We start from the raw sequence: 25,569 nt of genomic DNA, 5'->3' as shown, positions 1-25,569 counted from the left end.
GAGCAGACGCCTGACCCAAAGGGACCAGTGCACAGGCACCCCAGCCACTGTGACACAGCTTCTACAAAGGGTTCTGCTTTCTGGGAATGGCCTTTGGCGATGGGGACTGTGAGGTCATGACACAGATGAGGGGCTGTGAGGTCATGATAGAGCGCTGGGGCTGGTGGCTCTGCTGGACCATGGGCAAGACAAGCAAAGCAGAAAAGCAGCTTGGGAGGGGAGGGGCCAGGCCCACAGGGAGAAGGTAGCAAAGATGGGGAGACGATGTGCTTTGGGGGAGGGAGAGAGTGGCCCTGCAGGATTTCAGGCTCCTGTGGCCTGCCACGCCTCCTGCCTTGGGTGCCAGAGCCCCGCCCCCTAGGTCTTCTCAATATTGCCTCCCTCCATTTCCTGAACTAGTTTAGTGGGTTTCGGTTCCTTGTAACCAAGAGAGCTTTGGTTAAAAGAAGTTTTACCTCCCGCTCGGGACGGTGAGATTCTTGAGGTCAGGAACTTTATCTTACTCTTCCTGCATCAACAGAATGGAGTTCAATGCACAGAAATACATTTGTTGAATGAATGCTGAGCAATCAAATGAATGAGTAGGCCTACTGGTAACGAGCACAGGGCACCACTTGCCTCGCTGGGATCCTGCCCCTCCACACCTTTCTAATACAAAAAGCTCCTTCCCCTTTCATCATCGCAACTCCACTGCTTATGTCCTCCAGCACCTGGAGTCCAGACTCTGACAAGTGGAATATCCCCGAAGTCCTTTTCGCTTTAAAAACATCAGGTCTGGCACATTGTCACCTGAGGAGACGACAGATACACACTGGATATACCAAGAGGAGACGGTACCTTCGCCTCAGCCACGCCTGCTCCGGAAGAAACATGGGAGAAGCAAGCTGTATGCAGAGAGATATAAGTATAGCTTTTATTTTTTTTTAAACCAACCCAACATTTCCACTGGCAACTGGCAACATAGCTTATGACATGAGCACTGTTTCTTTTTAGTTATTTCTTTTTCTTAAAAAATGTCTTTAAAATTAAACAGGTTTTTAAATATTTTTTCCCCTTAAAAATGTATTTATGTCAATGCAGAAAGCTTGAAGATCTGTGGGCAGTTTTGTGATCTCGTGTGTGTGTGTGTGTGTGTGTGTGTGTGTGTGTTTAAAGCCAGGTCCTTTCAAAGTTTGCTGGGAGAAGCTCTAGAGGGCAGGGCAATCTCTTTTTCTATAAACTCGGGCTCCGTGGGATTATGGCAACTAAGATTCCTCCTACTGGGACGAGAAGTAGCCCACAGGCTGGAAGGAGAGCTTCGGGAGGTTTTAAACCAAGCAGGACTGTGGGAGACGGCGAGGAATTCCAGTTCCTATCTTGTGAAACGCTTTCAAAGGTGCCTCGGGGTCCAGGAGAGGTGAAAGGGGCCCCTTGTCTTCTTATAAACCTCTATGTTTTCGCATTCCCTCAAGAAATACAGTCAGACCTCTTAGTACGGTGCCTCGGACAGTGAGGGGTGGTGGTGAAGCTGACCTTTCTCAGAAGCCCTGGCATTTTAAATATCTTTCCCCTTAAGCATCTCCCTAGTGGGACATGCCGAGTCTCCTGGCCCAGATACAAAGCCAAAGATACTCAAGAAGGTGAACACCCACTTTGTGTCCCCAGCTGCCCTCTGTCATCCCACACCATTCCTATTTTTGTCCCTTTTCTCCCGTTGGGTGGGCCCTCCTGCAGAAGAAAGGACATACAGACATGGACAGCACGAGACAGAATTTGAAAGGCCTGGGCAAGGAAGAGAATGATGACTGTTTCTTTTAAACTTTGACATCAGCAGAGGAAACGCCTCCTGCTCCTGCCACCACCCGGATCTTTGGCGCCCCGTGTGGGTGTGCAAGATCACTTCCACCCAGAGACGAACAGGAGATGGGGGACAGGACCTCGGTGGGGCTGAGACACAGCTGTCACCTGCTGAGAGTGGGAGAGCCGGTGTCTGACAATTCATGCCTCTGCCATCGGCTCAACCCTTGGGTCCCTCCACAGCACCTTTGTCACTAACGTCAGAAAGAAAAGACAAAATGAACTAACGACGAGCAAAACCTGACGGGAAAAGGAAAGCAGCCACCATAATGATTCCAATGAAGAGAGAGCCCCAAACCAGCCCCACACAGCTGAGACTTATTTCCATGCCCGCCAGGTGAGTGAGGACAATGGTGCATGGGATTGGACAGACAGGAGGAACCCTGCCCTGATGACAGTAGAAGCACAGGAGTAATCAGAAGGTGAAAGAGAAGGTGGTGAAAGGATCTGACCTTGGCTACCGGTCAGGGACAGGGGGGTCGGGGGAGATGGGTGGAGGTGGATGTGTTGCTGCTGTTGGTTTGTACTGAATTAAATACTTGGTAGTGTCGGTGTTTCCCCCGTTCTGTCTGATTGATGAAGACTCTGCCCTTTCAGATCACCGCCAGGTGGAGGTCGGGTGAAGTCCCTGGGGCTCGGGTCCTGAAGCTGCCTCTCCAGGGCTGCTCATCCCAGGGAGGTCCCTGGGCGGGGGAAGTGCCCTTCTCTCAGGAGAAGTCCTAGGCCTGCCCTGCTGGAGGCCATGTCTGTGGCTCAGAACCCCTTGATGTAACAGTAGGCCTCCAGCGTGGCAAAGAGTATGTAGAGGAGCCACAGGCTCACAAAGAGCCCCGTCGTGGCCAGCTTGCAGCCCCGGGGGCCGCCCAGCTCCCCGCCCAGGTGGGGCCGCCTGCGGTACAGGAGCACGCTGATGCAGACGAACGCGAAGATGGTGAAGAGGGTGACGAAGAAGGCCAGCGTGCCCGCAGACACGCGGAACTCCTCTCCCTGCATGGCCCAGTAGATGGCGGCCACGGACCAGGCCAGGCCAAGGCCCAGGAAGACGTTGACGGCGTTGCTGCCGGTGACGTTGCCGATGGAGGCGTCTGCGTACATGTCATGCAAGGCGGAGGCTTTGCTGGCAAAGGTATCTGGAAAAGGGCAGAGACGGATGGGAGCTGGAGGCAGGCTGAGACGAGGCAGGCCTGCCTTTGCATGTGTCCCAAGGGCAGCTCGGGCCGGCGGGCTGAGCCCGGGAAGCAGAGGCAGCTCTGCGACTAACAAGCCGTGTGGCCTTGGCCAAGTCACGTCCCTTCTCTGAGCTTCCCATTCCTCACCTGTTGGAGTCTGAGAGATTTCTAAGGGCCTTTCTGGTCCTGAGGTTTACCAAGTAGGTTTGCTGTTCCCTTTTGACTATTTTTTTTTTTTTTCAGTAAGAGAAGTTTGTTATCCCATAATACCTCCCTGGGGAACCTTGACATCCTGGGAAGGTGCTCAGAGTAGAGGCCTGACTGTGAGTGTCACCTGGGGCGTTTTACTCACGTAACACAGACAGCTTATTGCTCAGTGCCCGTGGGCTACAGCACTGCAGGTGCTGGGTTCACGGGGACAGAGGACACGCTGGGGAGGCGCGATGGGGACGTGCAGGTGAGCCTTCGCAGCTGGTGTCTAGCACAGGGCCCTGGATGTGGGCATGGAGGGTAGGCCCTGGAGGGACTGCCAGGGACTATAGCCACTGTTTTATTTTACAAGGAAGGAAAATAAGGGTCAAGGAATCTACCCAAGGTCAAATGGGAAATCAGCAAGAGATTTGATCCTAAAAGCCTCCCATACCATCACCTTACATCCAAAGAGTTTCAGCCAACGCCACAGAATTAGCTGAGGAGACCATGGCACAACCTTCTTCAAGCCCCTAACACTGCCAGCTGTTCCCTGGACCAACTGCAAGAACTTGGAAGTGCCCCCCATTCCCCGGCTGCTGTCCTGGCTGGCCTCCTTGCTGCCACTTTTCTCAGAGCTCCCAGATAAGACTTCTTGCCTTTGCGCACCTATGACCTTGCTTTTTGCCTCTGATCCTTGGCAATTTCTTCCCACATCTGTTCCTTTTCCCCCATTTCTGCTCCTTCCTCTCCAATAGTTCTGGTCCCTCGAGACCTGGTGAACAGAGATCACCAGGCGCATCCTCCACAAAGCCTTCCCTGGATCATCCGTCTGTCTACCACCGGATGCCTTTCCATCATAGCCAGACCTCTGGCATCACCGATGTGTACATAATCCCACTGGTCTGTGCTGTGGTGTGGGGAAGAGGTTCTGCCAGAGTGTGACGCAGATTCACTTACTCTCCAGAGGATTTGTTCCCCTGGTCCCAACGGTTCCCCTGGTCCCGCCAGCAGAGTCCTGTCTGCGGAGACTCAGCCTAACCCTCTTACAGAGGATGCTCTCTCTTCCTGTAGCAACTGCCAGGCCAGCAGGAGTTCAGGGTTCAAGTAAGGAGCCTGAGCGAATGCAGCCCCTCTCTCCCTGCTCATGCCACTCGTCACCCCAGCCCAGCTTACATATATCCCCTTCTTAGAAGCCATTCCTGACCCAGCCTCACCTGCCCAGCCCCCCACTCCCCGTTTATGCTTGTACAGCACCTGTACTTCCTCTTCACAGACTTTATCGAGATGACTTTAATTACAGGAGCTGAGTGTACTCTCTGTCACTAGATTGTAAGTCCATGTGGAGAGGAGAAGCGTGTGTGTCTTGCCTCCCACTATAGTCCCAGCAGCTAGCACAAGGCTCTATCAGTCTCAGCAAATATGCAAATATCTGTCTAATGAATGAATAAGTGCATGTCTGTTCCTGTCTACCTTTAGGTGTTTGTGAGAAAGCAAAGAGGTTCTAAGCTTCCTTCGCCTGATCCAGTGGAAGACACTTCTTACTCACAGATGTCCTTCTAAGCAGAGGAGGCCAAGAATACCTGTGGGAATTTCTACTGTGACACCTTCAAGCAGGCTAGCCTTTAGCCTCTCGGGGACTGCCAGAGGGAGATGGAAGGAGAACAATCTCCATATCCTTTTAATTACATTGTTTGCGGTCTGTTCATATAATGCGGAGGTTACTAAACTGGGTCACTTATGCAGGTAACTTAACCCCTGTGGGCCACCGTTTCCTCATCTGTCAAAGGGGCATAATAGCTGTCCCTATTGAGTAGGATCGTGGTGAGCATTACAGGGACAAAACATGGAAAGTGCTTAGTGCCTGACACATCAAGGTGCTCAAGAAATGTTAGTTATCATTAGCGATGTCATCATTAACCTCTGGTTGACTTCTGTGCACCTGAGCGGCAGAGGGGCTGTTAAGCTCAGATCTGAGCCGGTAAGGAAGATAATGAGGCAAAGGGTCACTTGAGCCCAGTGATATCCTCTTTGCAGACCCAAGCATCCTGCACTCTCACCTGGCACAGAGGTGCCAAACGCCACGAACACAACAGCTGTGACCGAGTCCTTGAGGCCGATGGTGCAGCCAAAGTGGGAGGCCAGGTCCCCGATGATGGCCGTGAGCACACCGATGATGAGGATGGAGACGAAGAAGCAGGCCCAGCCACTGCAGTACTCCGTGGGGGGCACACAGGCAAACAGCACCTTCCAGAAGACCGTCAGGAAGTGCATGACGTAGTCAAAGCAGGACGGCAGCTTCTCCTCGCCGGACTCATCCTCGTCCTCGTCCCCTGCTGGAGGCAAGACAAACAGACCCAGGAGAGGGCAGCGAGGTCAGGTCCCATTCCTGAGAAAGTTGAGTCTCACCCCCATCCCGAGCACCGTCAGCCAAGGGGAGGCTCCTGGGCAGCCTGCACGGGCCAGGGCGTGGGCACCGGAAAACAGCTGAGAAATGGGAAATGAGCTGGGGTGTCCCACTAGTCAATCTGAATTCAGGGCGCAGAGGAATAAGCAAGAGAGGAAAGGGATTGAGAGCTAGCAGGGGAGGACACGAGGGGGGCAAGGCAGTGGAGGAGAGAGGCGGGTGAAGCGGGCTACACTGGTTGCCTAGGTGAGGAAAAGTGACATCAGCCATGCGCCCACTCTTCACTGGACACCAGTGGGGCTCCTCTCGGATTTTCCTGACACGGCTGCTGCAATAACCTCGTGGTTCTGGTTGTTAACCATCCCCAGAGGGACAGCTGTCGTTCCAGATCATGTGGGCGTACCAGAGAGCCAGCGCCATCCTCCGAACACCCCACGGGACAGAGCGGGCCTGGGCTCCGCGTGACCTTGCCAGGAAACGTGGGCAGACTTGCCCATTCAGCAGCCCGGGAGCAGAGGATATGCTGAGGCACGCTGGCGCCTCGGCAAGGGCAACCTCTGTAATGCTTCGGCACAGCCCATGGAAGCCGGGCTTCCCAAGAGCAGGAGGCAGGACACCGGTGTCCCAATTGCAACTCTGCCACGAGAGAATCTGTAACCTGGAGTAAGTCAGCTCTTGTTTCTGAACCTCCATTCCCTTTGAAAAGGGAAGGCGTTAGATGGTGTGGCCTAGATTCCATGTACTATCTCTTTAGGGGCAAAGTAAGGTCACCCGAGGGGGAACTGGGAGCTTCAGAAGCAGGCCAGGTGAAAGTGGGCCAGCGGCCACCGCAGCAGCAGCCCTCTCTTTCTGGCTGTGCTTTGCAATGGCTCTGGGGCCTTGGGGTAGGACCCCATGGGTTGCTTTGACAACAAAGTCTCATGAAAGAGTACAGGCGGTACAAGGAGGCCTTAGTGGTGCTGAGAGGCTGTATTGGTGGTGGTGATGAGAGCCTTGGCATCCCATTCCAACAGGCTGGTGGGCCTTTGGGACGCTGGCTGCACTGTGGTCCCCCTGAGGGGACCCGTCAGTAAGTGCCAAAGGAAAGGGATCACCCAGGTTGAAGATGTGTCAGAGAGTGAAAGCAAAGTGTCATAAACTCCAAATCCCCCGTCTCAAGTTCAAAAATTCAGTGGTAAAATTGGAACAAAACTCTGGGTCCATTTTACAAAAACGAGGACCAAATTAATGAGAGGAAGGAATGTTGGAACCAGAATTGATGGAGCTTGTGGTTAGTACTAGACTAAATATCTATATTTCATACAAGTGGATCTTATCCTCACAGTGAGATACCTTTCTACTGACTTTTCTGAGAAAGGTAGCAAAAGTTCCCTTTTGGGACAAAGAAATTGAGGCCCAGATAGGATAACTTGTCCCAGTTCGGATGGCAGAACCAGGTCTTGAGCCAGAGATAGCCCTGCTCTTTTAGTTGCCCCATGATTCCTCCCCAATGGAAATGAGCTGGGGTGTCCCACTGGTCAATCTGACCTAGTGAAACAGACAAGCATCTGGGCTAGAGCTGGAGAGACCGGACACAGAGGTCTTCCCAGAAACTGGCAGGCTGTCGATGTGGCTATTTTATTCTTCTGCTGTTACCTGCTTCTCCAAGCAAGGCCTGTGCCCATCCTGAGACCCTCTCACCTGCACTGACGGTGATGGCCTCCATGAATTGGTCCCTCCAGGAATGGGTCCCCACAACCAAGGCCATATTTGTCTTCTTAATCAGTTTGTCCACCGTTTTCTGTCAGGGAGATACAAACTTGGAACCATGAGGTTAGAATGCTCAGAACCATTGAGGAGTCTAGTGTTTCAAGGGAATGAAAGACACCCTCCATCCCAGGGCGCTCCGCGTGCATTCTGCAAGTTACACATGGAATGGCCTTGCGGGGTAGCTGCTGGGGCAGTCCTTCCATTTCCCTTTCCTTTGGTTGTGACTGCTGACATTGGATATTTAGAGTAATACAACAGAGAACAACAGTGATAATATCAATAAACCTTGCTCTGGAGTAGTAAATTTTAGTATCTTTGTTTTAAAAATACAGTTAAGCCATAGCAATGACACATCTAGAAGCTTTAGAGCCCATTTATTCCATATGCTATGTTGCGTGTCCTCACAATATTCCTTGGATACAAAATGGTTAGCACTACAAGTTCACAAATTCAGTGGTAAAACGGGATCAAAACTCTGGGTCGTCTCCCTCCCACTGGTCCATTACTCAATTCGACTTCACTTATGGCCTGACCTTGAACTCATAGGACTCTTCAATGATGACCTCTAGTTTGGGGTGTTTACCCAATACTGGCTTTCCCATTTCTGCTATCCTCTTGGCTTCCTCTTCCTCCACAGTCAGCTTCCTGTCTGTCACCTCTGCAACAAAACAAAACCAGACCAGCTTTAGGGTCTATTCCCCTAAACATCTAACACTCAAGAGTAGTAGGACTGGGCAGGGAGCAGAAAACATGTAGCTCTTGGGAATGGGGATTCTGTGTACTTTGGGGTGCCTCTTTCTATAAAGCACTGGACACTCTATGACCATCAGACCATCAAGGCTTCCTTGCAGGCCTGGCATAAGTACCCTTCTTTCCATTTCATACCTCAGCGAGCAACCTGACCTTCTGAGAAATTCCTCCAAGGGAAGTCAGTCCCTAACTTATTTGGTGAGATAAGAGATGGGAACTTATCTCTGGATCTTTAACAATTTTGAACTGTTGTGCCTGACTGTTCAGCTACTCCATGTAAGAGTTCTTGGAGGTCAGAGGCACATTTAATCCAAGGGTAATGTCCACTGGTTCATAGTAACATCAGCTTCCGGCACTCTTGGCACTGCCCCCTTTATAAAAAAGAAATTGGGGCTGTTTCCAGGAATATCTACATTTCATACAAATGGATATTATCCTCACAATGAGAAACTTGAAAGATTTTCCCAAAAAACTTCATGATTTTCCAACAGGAAGCAGGCACGTTTCTTTTGGAACACAAATATTTGTTCAAAAATAAAAACACAACAAAAGAGAGATCTTCCTTTACTTTCTCTGAAGGCATTCCTTTGTCCTGCAGCATCCTGACTCATTTACCAGTGGTCCCTCCTCACGTGGAACAGTTAGAATTTTTTTCCACTTCAGCTGGGGAGTCCATTTTAAGACCCTTTCACCGTGAAGACCTGTGTTCTGGATGGCAGTGAAATAGAGATGGAATCTTTTTATTCCCCTTTAATTAGGTAACTGGTCTTGGCAGCCTGTTTCTTTCAGAGCTTATTTAAACATTCTCCCATCCACGTCCACATTCTTGCATGTAATTACTTCTTTGGTTCCGTTCCTTAATGGCTTTCGCTCCACACAGTGAGTATCCTAGGGAAATCCTCTGGTCTTTGGATAATCTCAAGGATAAAATGGGTCAGAGGCCAAGAAGATCTTCTTCTCTGTCTTGGAAACTGGTGAGAGGTGGGGAGGGGTCAGACTCAAGCTCTTGAGGTTGCAAGGAAATTCACTGAGTGGACTCTAAGCCAAGGGTCTAAGTTACCGAGCAGAGAGCCCATTTTATGTATGGATTTTCTCAGTTGGCCTGAATGAAGACGGTAAGAGAGTGCACAGAGGATTCCTGAGCTGGCTGTTTTACCCAAGGCTCTGGCACCAAACACAGAAGGCAATTCCAAAATGCTTGGGAGCTGTCCGTGGTGCTGTCCTAATGTTAGTGCTAGTGATGGCTTTCAGCAATTATTTCTCCAGGCTCTGTGTTCCTCTGTATACTTCTAAGTCAGCAGACACCTTCTAGCAGCCTGGCTTCTTTTAATTATTTAATTATGAGTCTCTCCTTAGTTAATTCTGAAGGTAATTCTGGGTACATCCAGGGTTCTGGTTATAAAATTAGCAATCCTAGAAGCCAGACTGCAAGCCATTCTGAGAAAAAGCCTTCGGAAAAAGACACAGATTCCTTAAAAGCATGGGTACTCTTTTCCTCTACCTGTGGGTTTTGGCACCACATAACAATGACTATTCTAGCAGTGACAGTATTATTCCACCACCCCCTCCCCAATTCCCCCATGTCATACTTTACATGTGCCACAAGAAGTATATACCAATATAATGAGCTCCCCAGTGACATCTAAATGTACCTGTCTAACCCCATGTCTAGCAATCAATCTAGCATTATATCCACCTGGCAGGATATTGATCAACCTACTGACCTGTCCACCCTGTGGTGACAGTCAGTTTTTCCATCTAGCTTTTCTGCAGAAATGTCTTTGACAAATAACCAACCCTCTATCTTTGGATCTCCCTCAGCCACATATATAGATATAGATATAGATATAGATATAGATATAGATATAGATATAGATATTCCATTTAAATCAACTCTTACTTAGTGTCTTGGTTTTATAATAATTCCTCCCTTTTTATATTTTTGTAATAATCATTCCTTAAGTTCAAATTAATTTCTGGAGTAATAAATCTCAAACCTAAAAGACCATAGTGATTCTGATCACTTGTTTATGTGACTCTTCAGAATTTCAAGTAAAGAGAATAAATGGCAAGTGATGTTGATATTCAGACTGACTAAATAAACTCTCAAATCTAGAAAAAGGAGGAGGGGGAAGTGAGGCAGAGAGGAAGAGGGAGGGAGGTAGAGAGAATAGGATGAAAAACTGAGCAAATATTGGAAGAACAAAGAGCTTGCCAGGCCTGACAGGAATAAATTGCCAGGGATGCTCTATAGACATCCTCGGGAAGAAGTGGGGCAATGCCACCCGTGCTCTCACTCCCGGGTCCCTGCACTTGGTGCAGTAGCTCAGAATGAACGTATTTACTCTCCATCTTTCACCACCAGGCATTGTTAGTCATGCTTGCCTGTCCTTTCAGAAAAATTCAAACAAAGATTTAAAATTTCCAGTGAATATAAAGTCTAAGCAAAGGCTCCTAAATTACAGGTTTAGCAGGTTTGGATTGAAAGATCTAGGAAATACTGTAACACCTTCTTTTCCTTTTTAAGCTTCTATTCGTGTCTGTGCAAATATGCTAAAAGTATAAAGAAGCTTAAGTTAAATCATAGTCTCTTTTATGTATGGTTGGTGGGAGGTGGAGGCAAAAGTTAGAACAAAGAAGCCCAAATACCTTCTCAGGCAAGAGGATGAGTGAAGTGGAAAAGGAACACCCAGTGCTAGACATCAATACCCTGGGAGACTAGTGGAAAATATGGGGTTGGAAATAGTTCTTATCCTATTGGTATGAAGAAGGAACAAGAGGCCAAGGATGCTGGAGTCGTTGTTTTTTCAGGAACTGAAAATGCAGGGGTTTGCCTACATATTTTGTTTATGGTTCCAAAGAGGCAAATGTCCTTACTATGTACACTTCCCCTTTCTGAAACCCGGGGAGTAGCGAATCGGTGGCTTTGAACACCAATGAATTCTATAAGATGCTTTGCCTCTTAAATGACCTGAATTTTTCGTATGTTCAAAGAACTTATAAAATGTAAAATGTCGCCGAAACCGGTTTTGCTCAGTGGATAGAGCGTCGGCCTGCATACTGAAAGGTCCCAGGTTCGATTCCAGTCAAGGGCATGTACCTTGGTTGCGGGCATATCCCCAGTAGGAGATGTGCAGGAGGCAGCTGATCAATGTTTCTCTCTCATCGATGTTTCTAACTCTCTATCGCTCTCCCTTCCTCTCTGTAAAAAATCAATAAAATGTATTTTAAAAATAAATATGTAAAATGTTCTTTCAAAATATATTGAGCCATCTCATAGTGCTCACTTCACCTGCACCACAAGCTATGGCAGTGATGGCGAACCTATGACACGCGTGTCAGAGGTGACACGGGAACTCATTTTTTTGGTTGATTTTTCTGTGTTAAATGGCATTTAAATATATAAAATAAATATCAAAAATATAAGTCTTTGTTTTACTATGATTGCAAATATCAAAAAATTTCTTTATGTGACACGGCACCAGAGTTAAGTTCGGGTTTTTCAAAAGGCTGACACGCCGAGCTCAAAAGGTTCGCCATCACTGAGCTATGGTGTCGCTGGATGAGATGGACACGCTTTCCTCTCTGCTCACAGCTAGCTGTTTACCATTGGACCCCACTGATCCAAGCACACTCTCCAAGTAGGTGTATGTCCTACGACAAGCTCGAGATCCTGCATTAGACTCCTTCTAAAAGACAATCTCTGAAACTTCTATTTCCAGCCAGACAATTATCCCCACCCTCCATTATATCTTAATTCTCCTTGCTATTCACAGCACATTCGACTTCAAGTATCAGTGACAAATAAATCAAAGTTCTAGCAACTTAAACCTCAGCTGTGCTAACATGAAAGATCTCCAGGATCAGTAAAATTCCAGATTCTTAAAAAATTGCTTTTCATGGTCTCACAGCAGCTCCTGATTCTTTTTCCCTGGATTGCTCAAGATCAAAGTATTTTCTTTCAAATGCCATCGTGATCCTATTGGGAGATTCAGCTCTAACTTGCCTCACAGTCTGAGATGACAGATAAATGAAGACTTGGGAGAAGCTGATGATCCACCATCCCTTCCTGATCCCAGAAAGGACCAGCCTATGCCTTTGCCCACGAACACCAACAGAAACGGTGCTCAAGACATTGTCTATTTCCTTTCAATTACTTCAAGTGAGGAAATAAATTTCGTGGCTTTTAGGAGAACTTGTCAGGTTAACTTGAGCTTATAGTTCCTGTTAAGTAAACCACAGGACATTAGTCTTAACCTGAATAACGGCATTGGCAAGAAGTAGAAAGGAGAGGGAGGCAAGGCACCTCTTACCTGGAGACAACAGGAGCGCTGTTTGCAAATGGATACCAGACAAGGGGAGAAAGAAAAGGAAAGAGCATTAAGGTCCCATCTTGAAAGTGTCCCCAGGCTTTGTGGTTGCAGCAGCAGAAAAGGCAGTGAGCTCAGTAGGTGAGAGCTCTGCAGCCACATGCGAAAGGCAGCACTTGGAGCATGCGCAGCAGCAGCAGCAGCAGCAGCAGCAGCAGCAAGAGGTGGGAGCCGCTGGAGAGACTGCTGAGCACCAGGGCCCTGCAGTTATGACAGGTTTACCCACACCTTCTCTGCAGCTCTGAGGGTCAAGGGATAGAGGAGTGAGGATGGGGGACCAAGTGGGTGAAGTAGAGACATGGTTGGCCATTCGTGATCTCCTAAGGAATCAGGTTATCACATCCATTCTGGAAAGGAGTGAGAATCCAGCATGCCAGAGTAGCTGGCTCATCTGTGGAGAATATGACCCTGGGGCTTGAATAGGAGCTCAGGGCATTGAGTAATGTTGTACTACAGTGGAACCGTGCCCCATTTTGTCTTCTATCCCTAACCTCATAATTAGATCATGCTTAGCCTCCCAGTGCTCATAACATTTCCACGGCCACATATGGCTTCATAGCTACTGTGTTTACCAGAACTTTGAGTTCCCCTGAAAGAAAGACCTGTAGAACGTTTTCCTTGAGTGTGTGTGATTTTAAAATAGATGTAGCCTGGAAGTCAGGGCTGTGCACTCCTACCATTTTTGGATTGCCTGTGCCTGGTGGTCACTGCAACTAGTAGTTGTTCAATAAAGGTTTGCTATTTGCTAAATGCTTTGGCAATTATATTTTTCATAAATCCTGTGGTGCTACATCTCTGGATGGTGGCCTTCGTGTTCCAAAGTTCTCTAGAAATACAACTCAGACCTGTGACCTATCATCCCATAGTCACAGTCCCTGAAGACACATGTTTATGGTATAAATTCAGGGAGAACATCAATTGACTTTTTCTGGTTTCTCCCATATGGAATTCCAAGGGGTAATGGATCAATGGATCTCCTTACTACAATGAGATGATAGATGATAGATAGATAGATAGATAGATAGATAGATAGATAGTTCATTCTGCTCTTTTTATAAATCTGCATGAAAGAGCCCCTCCTGGGCCCCATTTCCAGTGGAGACCAGAGACCCAAGCAACCCAGTAGGTCAGACAAGGAGCAACTCTTATTAAAGGTCCCTGCTGCCCTCTTTTTTCAGTCTGACATGCCTCCCAACACCAGGATCATCCCTAGCACAGCCAGATGGCTTGCAGTCAGCTGCAATTCCATCATTCTCTGCTCATTCTCAACATGAATCTGAGACCTTCCACCTAGCAGTTAAAGATGGGTCAGTGAGTTCCATCTCATCCAGCTTTGAGTGACACAATACCCTCCGGGCGTTTTTCCTGCTGCTGCTGCTGAGAGATGCTGAAGCTAAGCCTTTACCTACATTGATTCCTGGGGTGAGGTGAGCGTCCTCTATTCCCCTGCTCAGCTACCCCAGGGGCAAGCAGGAAACAATACAGCTTTGTGAGCAACTGGAAGCATCTGGGCAGCTTGTCACAGGGAGCCCATGAGTGTATTAAGAGGAGGCACAAACAGGCCCCATTTTTAGGGGGAAAGTGCTTTCCCTTCCCAACTGAGACTTCCCATGTCTAGGCCCAGGCCCAACATACTTGACTGTGCTACTCAGCATTGCTCTCAGAAGTCCACTCTAGACCCCAATACTTACTCTACTCCAGGGCAACGGTGTTTCCTAGTCATCCTCCATTTTCTCCTCCCCCAGCTTGTCCAAAACTTTTAATCTCACCTCTGGTTTGTTTGCCAAGAATACAATCTCCTATTTCAAATCCAGTCCTTTACTTTTCTTTTTTGAGAATGCAATTGTCATTTTGACCACGCAGAGACTATGCTATTCTGAATGCCTAAGGCTCTCCCATGCAACAGTGATAATTAAGAGCAATCTCCACTGTACTATTTCTCACTCCAACAACAGCAGGGAATTCTAGAAATCAGGATAGATTTTCATTTGATTCTGAGTCTAGATATTCAAGCTTTATGACCTTTCACCTTATGGTCTGATGCCAAAATATGGAAAGAACTGAAGAAACCAAAAATTAACCCCATATTAGTAGACAACAGGAGGCTAGGAAAGGGACATCTTTCCTATTGGCACCTTTCATCTTGGCATCTTGGTCACTGGGAAGAACTGGGGCATATCACACAGATGACTTGATGAAATCTTTGTCTTCTTACCTATGCCCTCCTCCAGGACTAGGCCCCACCAGGGATTTACTGACATCTCCTTGGACAGAGAATCTAGTGCAGCACAAAGGGGTCCTCAAATGTAGAGAATCCACGGGTGTCTGTGTTTGACCAAGGTTTATTTTAGGTCACTGTCTGTCCTGCTGCCGGTAGGAATTTATTGGGGAGGCAGAAAAGAAGAGCCTCTTTACTGGTGGAATAAAGTCATGGACAGACTTCTAACCTATTCATCTTGTCTGGAGCCCCTGCCTTCTTTCCAGCTATCCTGGAAAGATATGGTCCTTTTGTTGCTTTCATTTACACCTAAGTTCTTGGGACTTGAAAACTGATGAAGCTAGTGACTGCTGCATCCAGCCAATCATGAGAATGTGGAGTAAATGCACAAGGGAGGTGGGAATGAGGTAGGGCAGGTGTTGAGGCAATTTCTGAGAATATTCTCAGTGGCAGAAATTGGAGGATTGGCAGGAATACAATGTGGGAAGTAATGGAGCCAGAGATTTTTTTCGTTCTTTCTTCCAGCGCTCTTTGGCAGTCAGGCTCATGGCAGCATCTTATTGAGTGGCCAAGGAGAGAATGAGTAATAGACGATGGAGAGGGCTTCTGCTTCTAGAACACCAGGTGTGTCCAAACCAGTGTGGGCATAGAAGTGGTCCCGTCTGCAGAGTGAGTCCATAGGAGATAATGAGAACTGATCAAGCCTATGGGTCTGAGAAGAAGACCTGTCAGTGAAATACAGTTCTTTGGAAGTATAGTTGCCAAATCACTTAGATCTGTCCTTGCAAATATGAAGTAATTGCAGAATCATCACACCTTCTGACAAACAGGTGGGTCTGTTTAATCTTCCACAAGACTCCCAGCAGCATATGTCTCTTGGAGGGGAGTGAGAATGTCCTCCTCTTGGTATTTCCCAAGGGCACCCTTACCCATTCCCATACATAGTCCTCCAACACTTTCAAAGTACTGGCTTCCAATCATTTTCTTCAAGGGAAGAAATCTTTCCTTACCTCTACCTTGGCTGCAACATAACCAATCCCTTAGAAATGGAACCCTGGCAGGTATTCTAAGAGGCAGCGTGTCCAGAAGAAAGGAGATGAGGCCACTTCTCTGGTGTGGGATCCGGGTTATCTTGGGAGCTGCGTAATATGCTCATTTGCAGATATGAAGCAAAGTCAGCCTTCTGTGAACCATTCAACACCCGTTTCTTAAGGATCAGCATCAGCTACACCATTTAGAGTCCCTTCTCCAATTGGAAAAGTTAATACTCTAGGCCTGCCCATTATCAGTCCTTCTCCAGGGCTAAGGAGACTTTCTTCCCTTTGCAGACTCTCAATTGTCTGCTTTAAGGATTGCCTTATCCTAAAGTAGCCTGAATCAAGTACCCCACCTTGGACTAGGAACAGAGGTAGAATGGGATGGGGTGGGATGCCAAGAGGGGGAGAATAGCTCAGGATTGCAGATTACATGACAACCTCAGAAGCCAGCTCTATCTCAAAGATTTCTCAGAAGCTGTGACCTCTGACAAATGGCATACCTTTTCATGCCACTGTCTACCCAACTGTGAAATAGCCAGATAAAACACTTACCTCTATGAAGGGCAGAGGGGCCTATGGGACACTCTGCAAGTGAATAACCTGCCAAGCATTCAACGGAGGTTGGGGAAGCAGCAGAAAACGGTCAAAGCATCATTGCAACATGGGCCCCAGCCCCCCATCAGCCCCTCCCCCATTCAATCCAGGCTAGAGAGTGAGGGGTGGGAGGGGAAGAAGGCAGGGAAGGGGCACCAGCATGCATTGCATAACATTCCTTTCTTTTTCTTCTCCTCCCCACCCACCAAGGAATCCCCACATTTACAAGTTATTGTGTGTGTGTGTGTGGGGGGGGGTGCTGCAGGGGAGAGTGCAGAGGACAGTGATAATCAGATCATTGGAGCACAAGGCGGAAGTAACTCATGAAGGTAATGAGGAGCCGAGGCTGCAGTGCTGCCCAAAAGGTGGGAAAGGAGGACTTGGAAATAAGCTAAGGCTGAGAAGGCAGAGATGATACCGAAACAGGGTGAGAGCGAGAATACAGGAGGGAAAAGAATAAAAAAAAAGTATGTTGGTCAAAAGGAGGAAGGAGGAAAAGGGACAAAAAACAGGGAGAAAAAATATAGTTGCTTTTTTTGTTGTTGCTTTTCAGTTTGTTTAAAAATTTTTTCTTTTTGTTGTCTTATTTATTTTTTTAAAGAATCTCACACCTGATATTCCACGTTCCATCCTTTTCGGTTCACCAAGGGCAATGAAGAAATTCTCTTGCCTTTCGTATTCCTCCTCATCTACTATTTTAACCCTTACGGTTTTCCTGTAGGGACAACAAGAGAGAGAGTGTGTGTCGAATGGGTCGGCAAATTGGTTGGTCATTTGGAGCACAGCCTTTAAAATCATCCCCCATCATTCTTGGCACATGCAGCCCAGTCCCGCCATGGTGGCTTTGACAAGACTAAGGTGGATTGTATTGTTCTGATAGTTTAAAAAATGGCCTTAGCTTTTTTTGTCTTCTTGGTCATAACTGTCCTTATGGATGAGAGGGAAAGGGAGCCAGGAGGCAAAGAAAAGAGGGCAAAGGGATGAAAGGGATCCAGAAGGACAGCAAGGGAGTGGGAAGGGAGAAGGGGCTGATGGTGGGGAGGAGTCATTTCAGATCCTGCTGATGGTTAGTAGGAAGTGAGTTGGGCAGCACATTCCACTGGGTGTCACATGGTAACAGTGGTGTTTCTTTAGGCAGCAGGTAAATGACTGGGTATGACCCAGTAGCCTTCGACTACAGGAAATATGTCAACAGAACTAGCTAGGAATTTATTTCCATTCCTTGTGTATATACCCACTTCTTATGTGAGCTTCATAAAGAAAATTTTATTAGGAAAGTATAAGGAAGGGAAATGAGAGAGAGAGAGAGAGAGAAAGCATGGAGGGTGAAATCCTATGATCTCATTCTTTATCTCACAGGGCTTCCATGGTGGAAACTAACATAAGATGTTTTAATACTATCTGATATAGGACTCCTTTACTATTACACCTGATGCACTCTTGGGAAAGCGTGAAGAACATGATGTAAATCATCACATTTTAAATCCCAAGGATCCAAGGGACAAGGTGATGGGGGTTTCTGTTCATTTCTGGGCATCTCAACAACACACTGTGTCTTTTAAAAACAAATCATCAGAGAATCAAAGTTTTCTTGAAAATAGCCCCCCCATGAAGACTGGCATGAGACTGGCACAGGCCCATCATCATGGAGTTGCTGTGTGGGCTTGGATCTCCCTGTGTGGCTCCTCCATGGAACCGGGTAGATCTCAACAGTGAGCCATGATTTTTTTTCTCCCTCTCTCTGGACTTAAATGCTTTCTAAAGGGCAAAGAAGTGCTAATAAACAATAGCCTAAAATGTCTAATCAGAGCCTCTGAGGTTCCTCCTCCATTTTAAAGGCAGGCTCGTCTTTGCTTTGTATGAAAAGGTAGGCTGATCTGAGTTGGTTTGTTAGGCACAGGACTTGCTGGTGTGTGTGTGTGTGTGTATTTTGTGAGTACACTTTTTGGTCACCTTTCTAGCACTTTTTTGGACACCTTGCTTATAGTGGAAAAGACAAAACTCACTGATCGTCAAGAAGCATTTTCTGGGAACTTCTCCCTAGGCCCCAGACCCTGGGCTGTCTACGAGATGTGAGCCCAGCCTGTTGTCCCACTGCAGGGACTCGGCTGTGTGATGGGAGCCGGCTGCTGTGTGACCATGGGCATGGCCTGAAGGAATATGACTAATAGTTCTGCCAGGGAAGGTGTATTGCTGAAAATACCGGCAGCTCCCCCACCACAGTGTTATCTATCCAGAAGAGGATTTTCCAGCTTCCCTCTTAGAGGCCTGGAGTGTATGGGTCATTTAAGTTGGAGACAAAAGCTCCATCCACTCTGAGAAGTCCTTTGACTTCTTGGTGAAGCTTCCACTCAGGTCAGACTCCTCTTTCCCACTCTTGTAACTCTCTGCCTCCTTATCTAGATGCTCCTCATAGGAAGAGCAGAGAACTGCAAATAGGTCTTTGACCTAGACCTGGAACTCAAACCTGTGCTTTCAGCTCTGTCAAGGTCAGGGAGAGAAACACATCTTGAGAGCAGGGAATATAACAGATAAGATAGCTCCCAAGGCCTGCACTGGGGGATGGGAAGAACCACAAACAGAATCTAAATCTAAATACAGTGATTCTCAATGCCCAGGGACTATAAGCTCAGCCCTGAGAATAGCGGCCCCATGAAAATTCGTGCTGAGAACCTTAGCGAATTTCCAAGGGCTGCTGTCCTGCCTGTCACTGTGCTATCTGGTCTTTTTCTTTCCTGCATATTATGCCATTTAGGAGAATTAGGGAGCCTCATATACATACTCTCAGGGCTCTCTCTCTCTCTCTCTCTCTCTCTCTCTCTCTCTCTCTCTCTCTCTCTTTTTCCCAATATCCATTTACCCATCTTACAAAAATTACCACTGGCTCTTGAGCATCCCTCTTACAGATACCATGTGACAGGCTGGCAGATGTTAGGACACAGCTGGAAGCAAAGAGAGAAGAGGAAGAAAGGAAAAGAGAGAACAAGAAAGGAAACAAGGGAAAGGGAACCAGAGAGGTAGAAGAAAGGGGAAGAGGAGACAAACAGATTGGAGAAAGAAAGAAAGAAAGAAAGAAAGAAAGAAAGAAAGAGAGAAAGAAAGAAAGAAAGGAAGGAAAGAGGAGAGAATGTTAATGTTAATGTGGAGGACAGGGTACTACACCTTTCTGAAAACTCATATCCACCATGCGGGGGCCCATCATCTCAATGAAGTAATTCTTGTTTTTCTCATACGCCTCACCATCAATTAACTTGATGGGAATTGTTTTGCTGTGGATGGAAAAATAAGTATCATAAGCAAGGAGTAGAGGGGAAGGGGGGTAAGCCAGCCAGGAGAAAAAACAGGAAGAGAAGGAAACAGTGAAAAAGTCCAGAAAGGTCAAAGTTTGCCCCAACACCACAGGGGCATGAAGGACAGGGGCTGCCCCAGTCCCCTCCCTGCCTCACCAGGCCCCTCCTGGGCTTCATGTGGCTTCATGACATGACCAGATGTGAAGACTGGAAAGAGCACAGGCTTTACAGTCAAAGGTTCTGGGTTCTGGTCCTGGATTTGCTATGTGACCTTGGACAAATACTTTAACTGGGATACAGCAGGTTGAATAATGCTTACACCATCCCAGGGCAGTTCAAGAGCCATGAAATACTACACATATAATGGCTCAGGCATTCAGGTCCTCGCATAATGCATGCTGCCTTATCCAGCTGATGTTGATCTGAAAGCTTTATTTTATAATAAAGGGGGTGGGGGGAGTTGGCCGGTGGGAGTCTTGACTGAAAATAGCAGGACTTCTCCCTTTCTCTGGGCAGTGACTGTCACAGGGAGCCCAGGAGGCTCCATTCGGCTTGAGTTGCACATTCTGGGACTCCACAATGGGCCTCAGAAGCTAGGAAGGCTCTCTCTCTCCAAATGAGCTTTGCAGCCCCAGGGAAACATGGACCAGGTCACATTAACTCCAGCATCCTCTGAATTGTGATGAGTTTATAAACCCTACGGTGATATTGTGACTAGCACAATTATATTGGTTTTTATATTAAAAGGTGTTACTTTGCTAATTTAAACATTGAAAAATATAAACCAATTTTAGTCACCCTGTTTTGTATTTCTTTCTTTTCTTTTCTTTTTCTATATTACTAGGAGCTTTAAAAAATGGACGTAGGCCAGGCCTCTTCCAACCTTTGCTTAATGATGGGGATATTTCAGGACTGGACCTGAGTCAAGATGTTTAGGCCTGGCCCAGGGGGTGTGAGATATTGCTGGATGGGGCAGGTGTGGAGCTGAGTCTCCCTCAGCCGTAGGAAGGATGGGATCACGCAGAAACCCTGTCAGCTGCCTGTGGGCGTGCCCCCTTTCAGACTCAGAGACCTGGCCTTTGTTGAGGAGACTGAGGCCTTCAGATCCTCCTGTTATTTGTTGTTATAAAGTAGGGATATTCTCACACTCTGACTTGGGACAACCTCTCTACTCTACCGAGCTTTTTCAAATCACCCTTAGAGCTGGGTGTCTACAGAGCTTCCTTTGTCCACACTGTCAATCCCACAGAAGCAGATGTGGGTTCATTGCTCCTGGAGTGGATGTAGCAGCAGTTACTAATTCACCCTGGCCCCAGTGCCCAGTGCTTCAAAAACAAAGACTCTATCCCCTCCTTACTTGCCGCACCCACCCTAGTCACAGACACACCTGGCTAGCCACCATAGGAAGGTGAATGTTCAACCTCCAAAAGGCCACAACACTTTGCCCTTCCTTCCTCCAGAGCATGGCATTGGTAGTGGAGACTGACGCCTGGGGTCTCATCCAGCCCCCACCTCTCATTAGCTGGTGACATCAGGCAACTCGCCAAAGCTTTCCAAGTCTCATTTGTAAAGTGGAATACTAGTACCTACCTCATAGTGTTCTTAAATGAGATCATGCATGGGAAGTGCTTTACAGGGTGCATGTTTCCTTAGTAAGTATTTAATAAATAGCGACCATGGTTACTAAGAACAGCATGACCTTGTTGGTGGTTTGAGAGTAATAAATATGGGGATCTTATCATTTCCAGCCATTAATGCCGGGAGCTGGTCCATCCTTGCTGTTTCAAGGGACCTGGCATATATGGCATACTGTTCTTAATATGTTTGCTCACCTTCTTGGCACTATGTGTTTTAACCAAGGTCACCTCTCTGAGAAAGGTTGTTTCCCCAGGTAGGGCTTTTTCCCTGAAGTTAGGGAGGGAATGAAACCCCTTAACTAAGTGCCAGGCGGGTAATTAATCACTTTAACTATGAACAATCATGCTTAAGCTACATAATCTTTACTCCCTGGAATGGAGATAAGAAACGCCCTAACCTTTGGAATAGAGATTGATAGGACTGGAATCAACTGGTATAAATACAGATGTAACAAGACAACAGGACACAGAACCTAGACACAGAACCTAGACACAGGAACCTAGAGACAGAACCTACACACAGGAACCTAGAGACATAACCTACACACAGGAACCTAGAGACAGAACCTACACACAGAACCTAGACACAGAACCTAGACACAGAACCTACACAGAACCTAGAGACAGAAGAACTTCGCTGGAGAGAACATGGCAAAAGATCCTGGACGGAAACTGGCCACAGAACCTAGAGACAGAACCTAGTGAGAGAACCTGGTAGGAGAACCTGGACAGAACCTGGTGACAGAACCTGGCTGGAAAACCTAGTGAGAGAACATGGCAACAGAACCTGGACAGAACCTGGCAACAGAACTTGGCAGGAGAACCTGGATAGAACCTGGCTGGAGAACCTAGTGAGGGAACATGGCTACAGAACCTGGCTGGAGAACCTAGCAAGAGAACATGGACACAGAACTTGGCTGGAGATCCTAACCAGAACTTGGCTAGAGATCCTGGCTAGGCTGCTTATCAACTGAACACTGTCTCCGTGTCATTCCTTCTTCGCCGACTCCATCCACACCTTTGGGGACCCCTGGACCTGCTGGGGTTGGACCCCAGCACATTAAGTAAAAAAATAAGGGGAAATCAATAAATAGAACTGGTGACCCAAGATATGGTACAGGCTGGAAATAGAAGTCAGGTTAAGAAAGAAGTGGCTGAAGCAGGATGCTAGATCCCAAAATGGGTTGAGGGACTTGGAACGTGAAGGGTGGTAGGATGGGGAGCAACTCTCATAATCTCCCAAAATCTGGTCCCATGCCCTTGTCTGCAACAAGCTCTGGGCTAGACAGATCACATGTCATAAAACATAGCCTGACTTGTGCTTCCTGTGACTTTTAGTGAGCAGATAAACAGAATACGAGAAGCCACCCACAACTTAGTTGAAGATAGGGAAATGAGGACAGACATCAGGTAGTGGCAAGAGGAATTTGGGTTAGCTAGCTGGAACCACTCGTTGGAGGGTGTCATGCATGGAGGAGGCAGGTGTGAGATAACGTCACTGAGATCATCCTTGGGGAAGGCACCACATCTGTTTGAACATAAGGTGTCACCTTGCCTGAAACCCAGAGAAATCCCTTGCAGCTCTTGAAAACTGAGAAAGTTCTGAGTTCTTCTCAAGCCACAAATGAGGCCCAAGAACATTTAAATTCCATCGGAGTCACCAGCCAGGTCTTGAATTCTCTTTCCAAACTTATTCTTCCCCATTTCCGTCAATAGCACCATCACCTATCAAATTTCTTAAGCCCTAAACCTGGAATCACCCTTAATTCCTTCCTTTCCCTCTTCCCCACCCCCACCCCCCTGAACTCCTTCCTCCAACCCTAATTTATTAATTTGCCACCATCTTTCCCTCCACTATCAAGACCTGGATCAAAATAACATTATTTCTCCCTTGGACTTTGCAATAGCCTCCTAAGAGATTTTTCTGCTTCTGCCTTTGCCCTCTACTTATAAATCCTTCCCTGCATAACAACCAAGATTAACTATTAAAAATGCAATCCAGGCCCACAATTGGATAGATACAAAATCCTTTGTGACCTATAGGATCTTGTACGATACAGGTGCTGTTGACCTCTCTGAGTTCATTCATAACCTTCTCCCCTTGGTCTTTCTGTTCCTTAAATCAAGACCTTTCCCACTTAGGGCAGCACCATTGCTGTTCTCTGTGTCTGGGTCTATGCTTATCTTCAACCTTTGAGTCTCCACGTATACATCACCTCCTTGGAGAGGCCTTCCATGGCCACATTCTCTCCTTGGATTTTTTTCCTCCCCACCATCTCCACCTCTCCACCATGGGTCACTTTCCACCTCTGCTCATTCCCTCCAGTGCACTAATCACAGCCTGAAGTTAGCTGGTTAGTTTATAAACTTACTTGTTTATAGTCTATCTGTCCACACTAGACTGTGAGTGCCATGAGGAAGGGAAACTTGTCTCTAATTTGCCTCTGTAGTCCTAGTACCTGGCATAGAGGAGGCTCTCCCTCAACAATGAATTGCTGAGTGACTAATCGTGAATTTCTAACACACTTGAGGCTTCATGAAATCAATCTACATTGCCTTTTTGTAGTAAAAATATAACTCATTAGGGACGAAAAAAAACGAAAGCTATTTTGATAGAATGCCTAAGGATTCTCAGTGAAACAAAGAGGCCAGAATCCCAATGCCACTGAACTATACTCTTAGTTTATTAGCCTGCTAATTGGTTCCGTGTATGGGAGAGGTCTCCAACAGCAAGCCAGGATCTAACTCATGGGTTTAGGCTAGGGGTTTTGGATCCTAAGCCTCTCCTATTCCCAATGCCTCGTTTTGTCCCAGTGGCACTTATTAAATGGTCATGGGGTCAGCTTATCCAGAGCAGCTGCTCCTTGAGGCAGGCATGCTTTCCAAGGCTCCAGGGACTGCCCCTGCCTCTGCTCTGAGCCTTCTGCTGCAGGGGGTGTGAAAGCATGCAGCATTCCCAGCTAAGACCTGGCTGTGCTGCTAGGGAGACGCTCCTAGGAGATCTCCCACCAACAGCCCAGAAGGGATTAGAAAACACATTGCTGAGCTGCCTGGCTGGCCCCTCAGAAGATCCCTTTGCACTGAAGACACCCAATTCCAAATCAGGCCTCTCTGGTGCTCAGGGTACTACAAAGAGAAAAGGCTGCTCTTCAACCACTGAGTTCCTCTCGGGTGAAAGGGGGAGGGAGCTGTATGTACTTGTTGAATGGATGAATGACTACTACAGGGATGTAAGCTAATACATGCATTTACATTATATTCAGCACCACGAGAACTTCCTTATTTCATGCCTATTTAAACTGTGAAACATATCCATTATTACTTCCCCTTTAAAAAGATGAGACAGCCTGGCCGGCATGGCTCAGCGGTTGCGTTGTCGACCTATGAACCAGGAGGTCATGGTTTGATTCCCAGCCCAAGTGTTGAGCTCAATCCCCAGTGTGGGGCATGCAGGAGGCAGCTGATCGATGATTCTCTCTCATTATCGATGTTTCTATCTCTTTCTCCCGCTCCCTTCCTCTCTGAAATTAATAAAAATGTATTTTTTAAAAAAATCAAAAGACAAGACAATGATGCTCAGGCAAGTTAGGTAAGTTGCCCAGAGTCACACAGCTGGGAAGCAACAGAGCTGGGATTTCAGCGCTTGTCTCCTGTTACTCCTATAGCTAACTTCATACAAGCAGACGGGTAAACTCTGGGTACCGTCCCCAAGCTGTGGCCGCAGTGAGAGACCACAGAAATCCCCCACTTAAATTCAGGCAGCACAGGCAGATAATGAGTGCGTGTGCCTCTGCACTGTGGAGTGAGCAGGTGGCTCCCTAAACCTTTGGCCCTCCCTCGCTAGAAATAATCTCTAAATAATCTCTGACTCGGTGACCTCGTCCCTCCTGGTTCCTCTGAAGTGACTCTTCACCAGATCAAGAAGGGCTCCTTTTCATCATTTCTAAATTTACACTGGCTGCTCCTTGACCCAGGGCTATAGCAGAGAGCTGATGGCGGAGCTTTTAGCCTTGCCACGGGAGCCTTCAGAAGCCTCACATTTCTGTGTTAGGTTCTTTTTTAGTCTTTATCTTCCCGGTTGGGCAGCAGCAGCTCCCATCTCTTCCCTGGCAGGTTTTTGGCTCTGAACCAGGACAAAAAGCCCCTCCCACTTCCAACCACCTTCTGACAGCCCAACATGGCCACCCTCCTCACCCTACCAAGGTCTGGGGGAAAGGCTCCTTGTCCCATGAGGAGGTTTAGGATGCTTCCACCTATTTTCTCTTGTAGATAGGGTCCCCCACAACAGCGCTTCTCAGACCCTGATGCGCTTATGCATCACCC

At 47.3% G+C, this 25,569-nt stretch overlaps 1 protein-coding gene across 4 annotated transcripts in view; it reads right to left on the bottom strand.

Moving 5' to 3' along the window:
- Positions 1–889: 889 nt before the first annotated feature.
- SLC8A3 (solute carrier family 8 member A3) overlaps positions 890–25,569 on the bottom strand; it is a 101,979-nt gene continuing 77,299 nt past the window's right edge. The window contains exons 2-7 of one of the 4 annotated variants that reach the window (XM_081098993.1): positions 19,482–19,588; positions 12,414–12,431; positions 7,884–8,008; positions 7,282–7,381; positions 5,255–5,530; positions 900–2,966 (exon numbers count right to left, since the gene is read on the bottom strand). In XM_081098993.1, coding sequence (XP_080955119.1) covers positions 2,590–2,966; positions 5,255–5,530; positions 7,282–7,381; positions 7,884–8,008; positions 12,414–12,431; positions 19,482–19,588 — 1,003 coding nt within the window. In that variant the 3' untranslated portion in view covers positions 900–2,589. Of the gene's footprint in view, positions 2,967–5,254; positions 5,531–7,281; positions 7,382–7,883; positions 8,034–12,413; positions 12,432–16,930; positions 17,035–19,481; positions 19,589–25,569 lie in introns of all 4 variants that reach the window. The other 3 variants (XM_081098990.1, XM_081098991.1, XM_081098992.1) reach the window with 3 other exon arrangements.

The sequence above is a fragment of the Myotis nattereri genome, assembly GCF_964212035.1.
Source record: "Myotis nattereri genome assembly, chromosome: 1".
Classification (NCBI taxonomy): Eukaryota; Metazoa; Chordata; class Mammalia; order Chiroptera; family Vespertilionidae; genus Myotis; species Myotis nattereri.
This window is presented reverse-complemented; position numbering and strand designations above follow the sequence as displayed.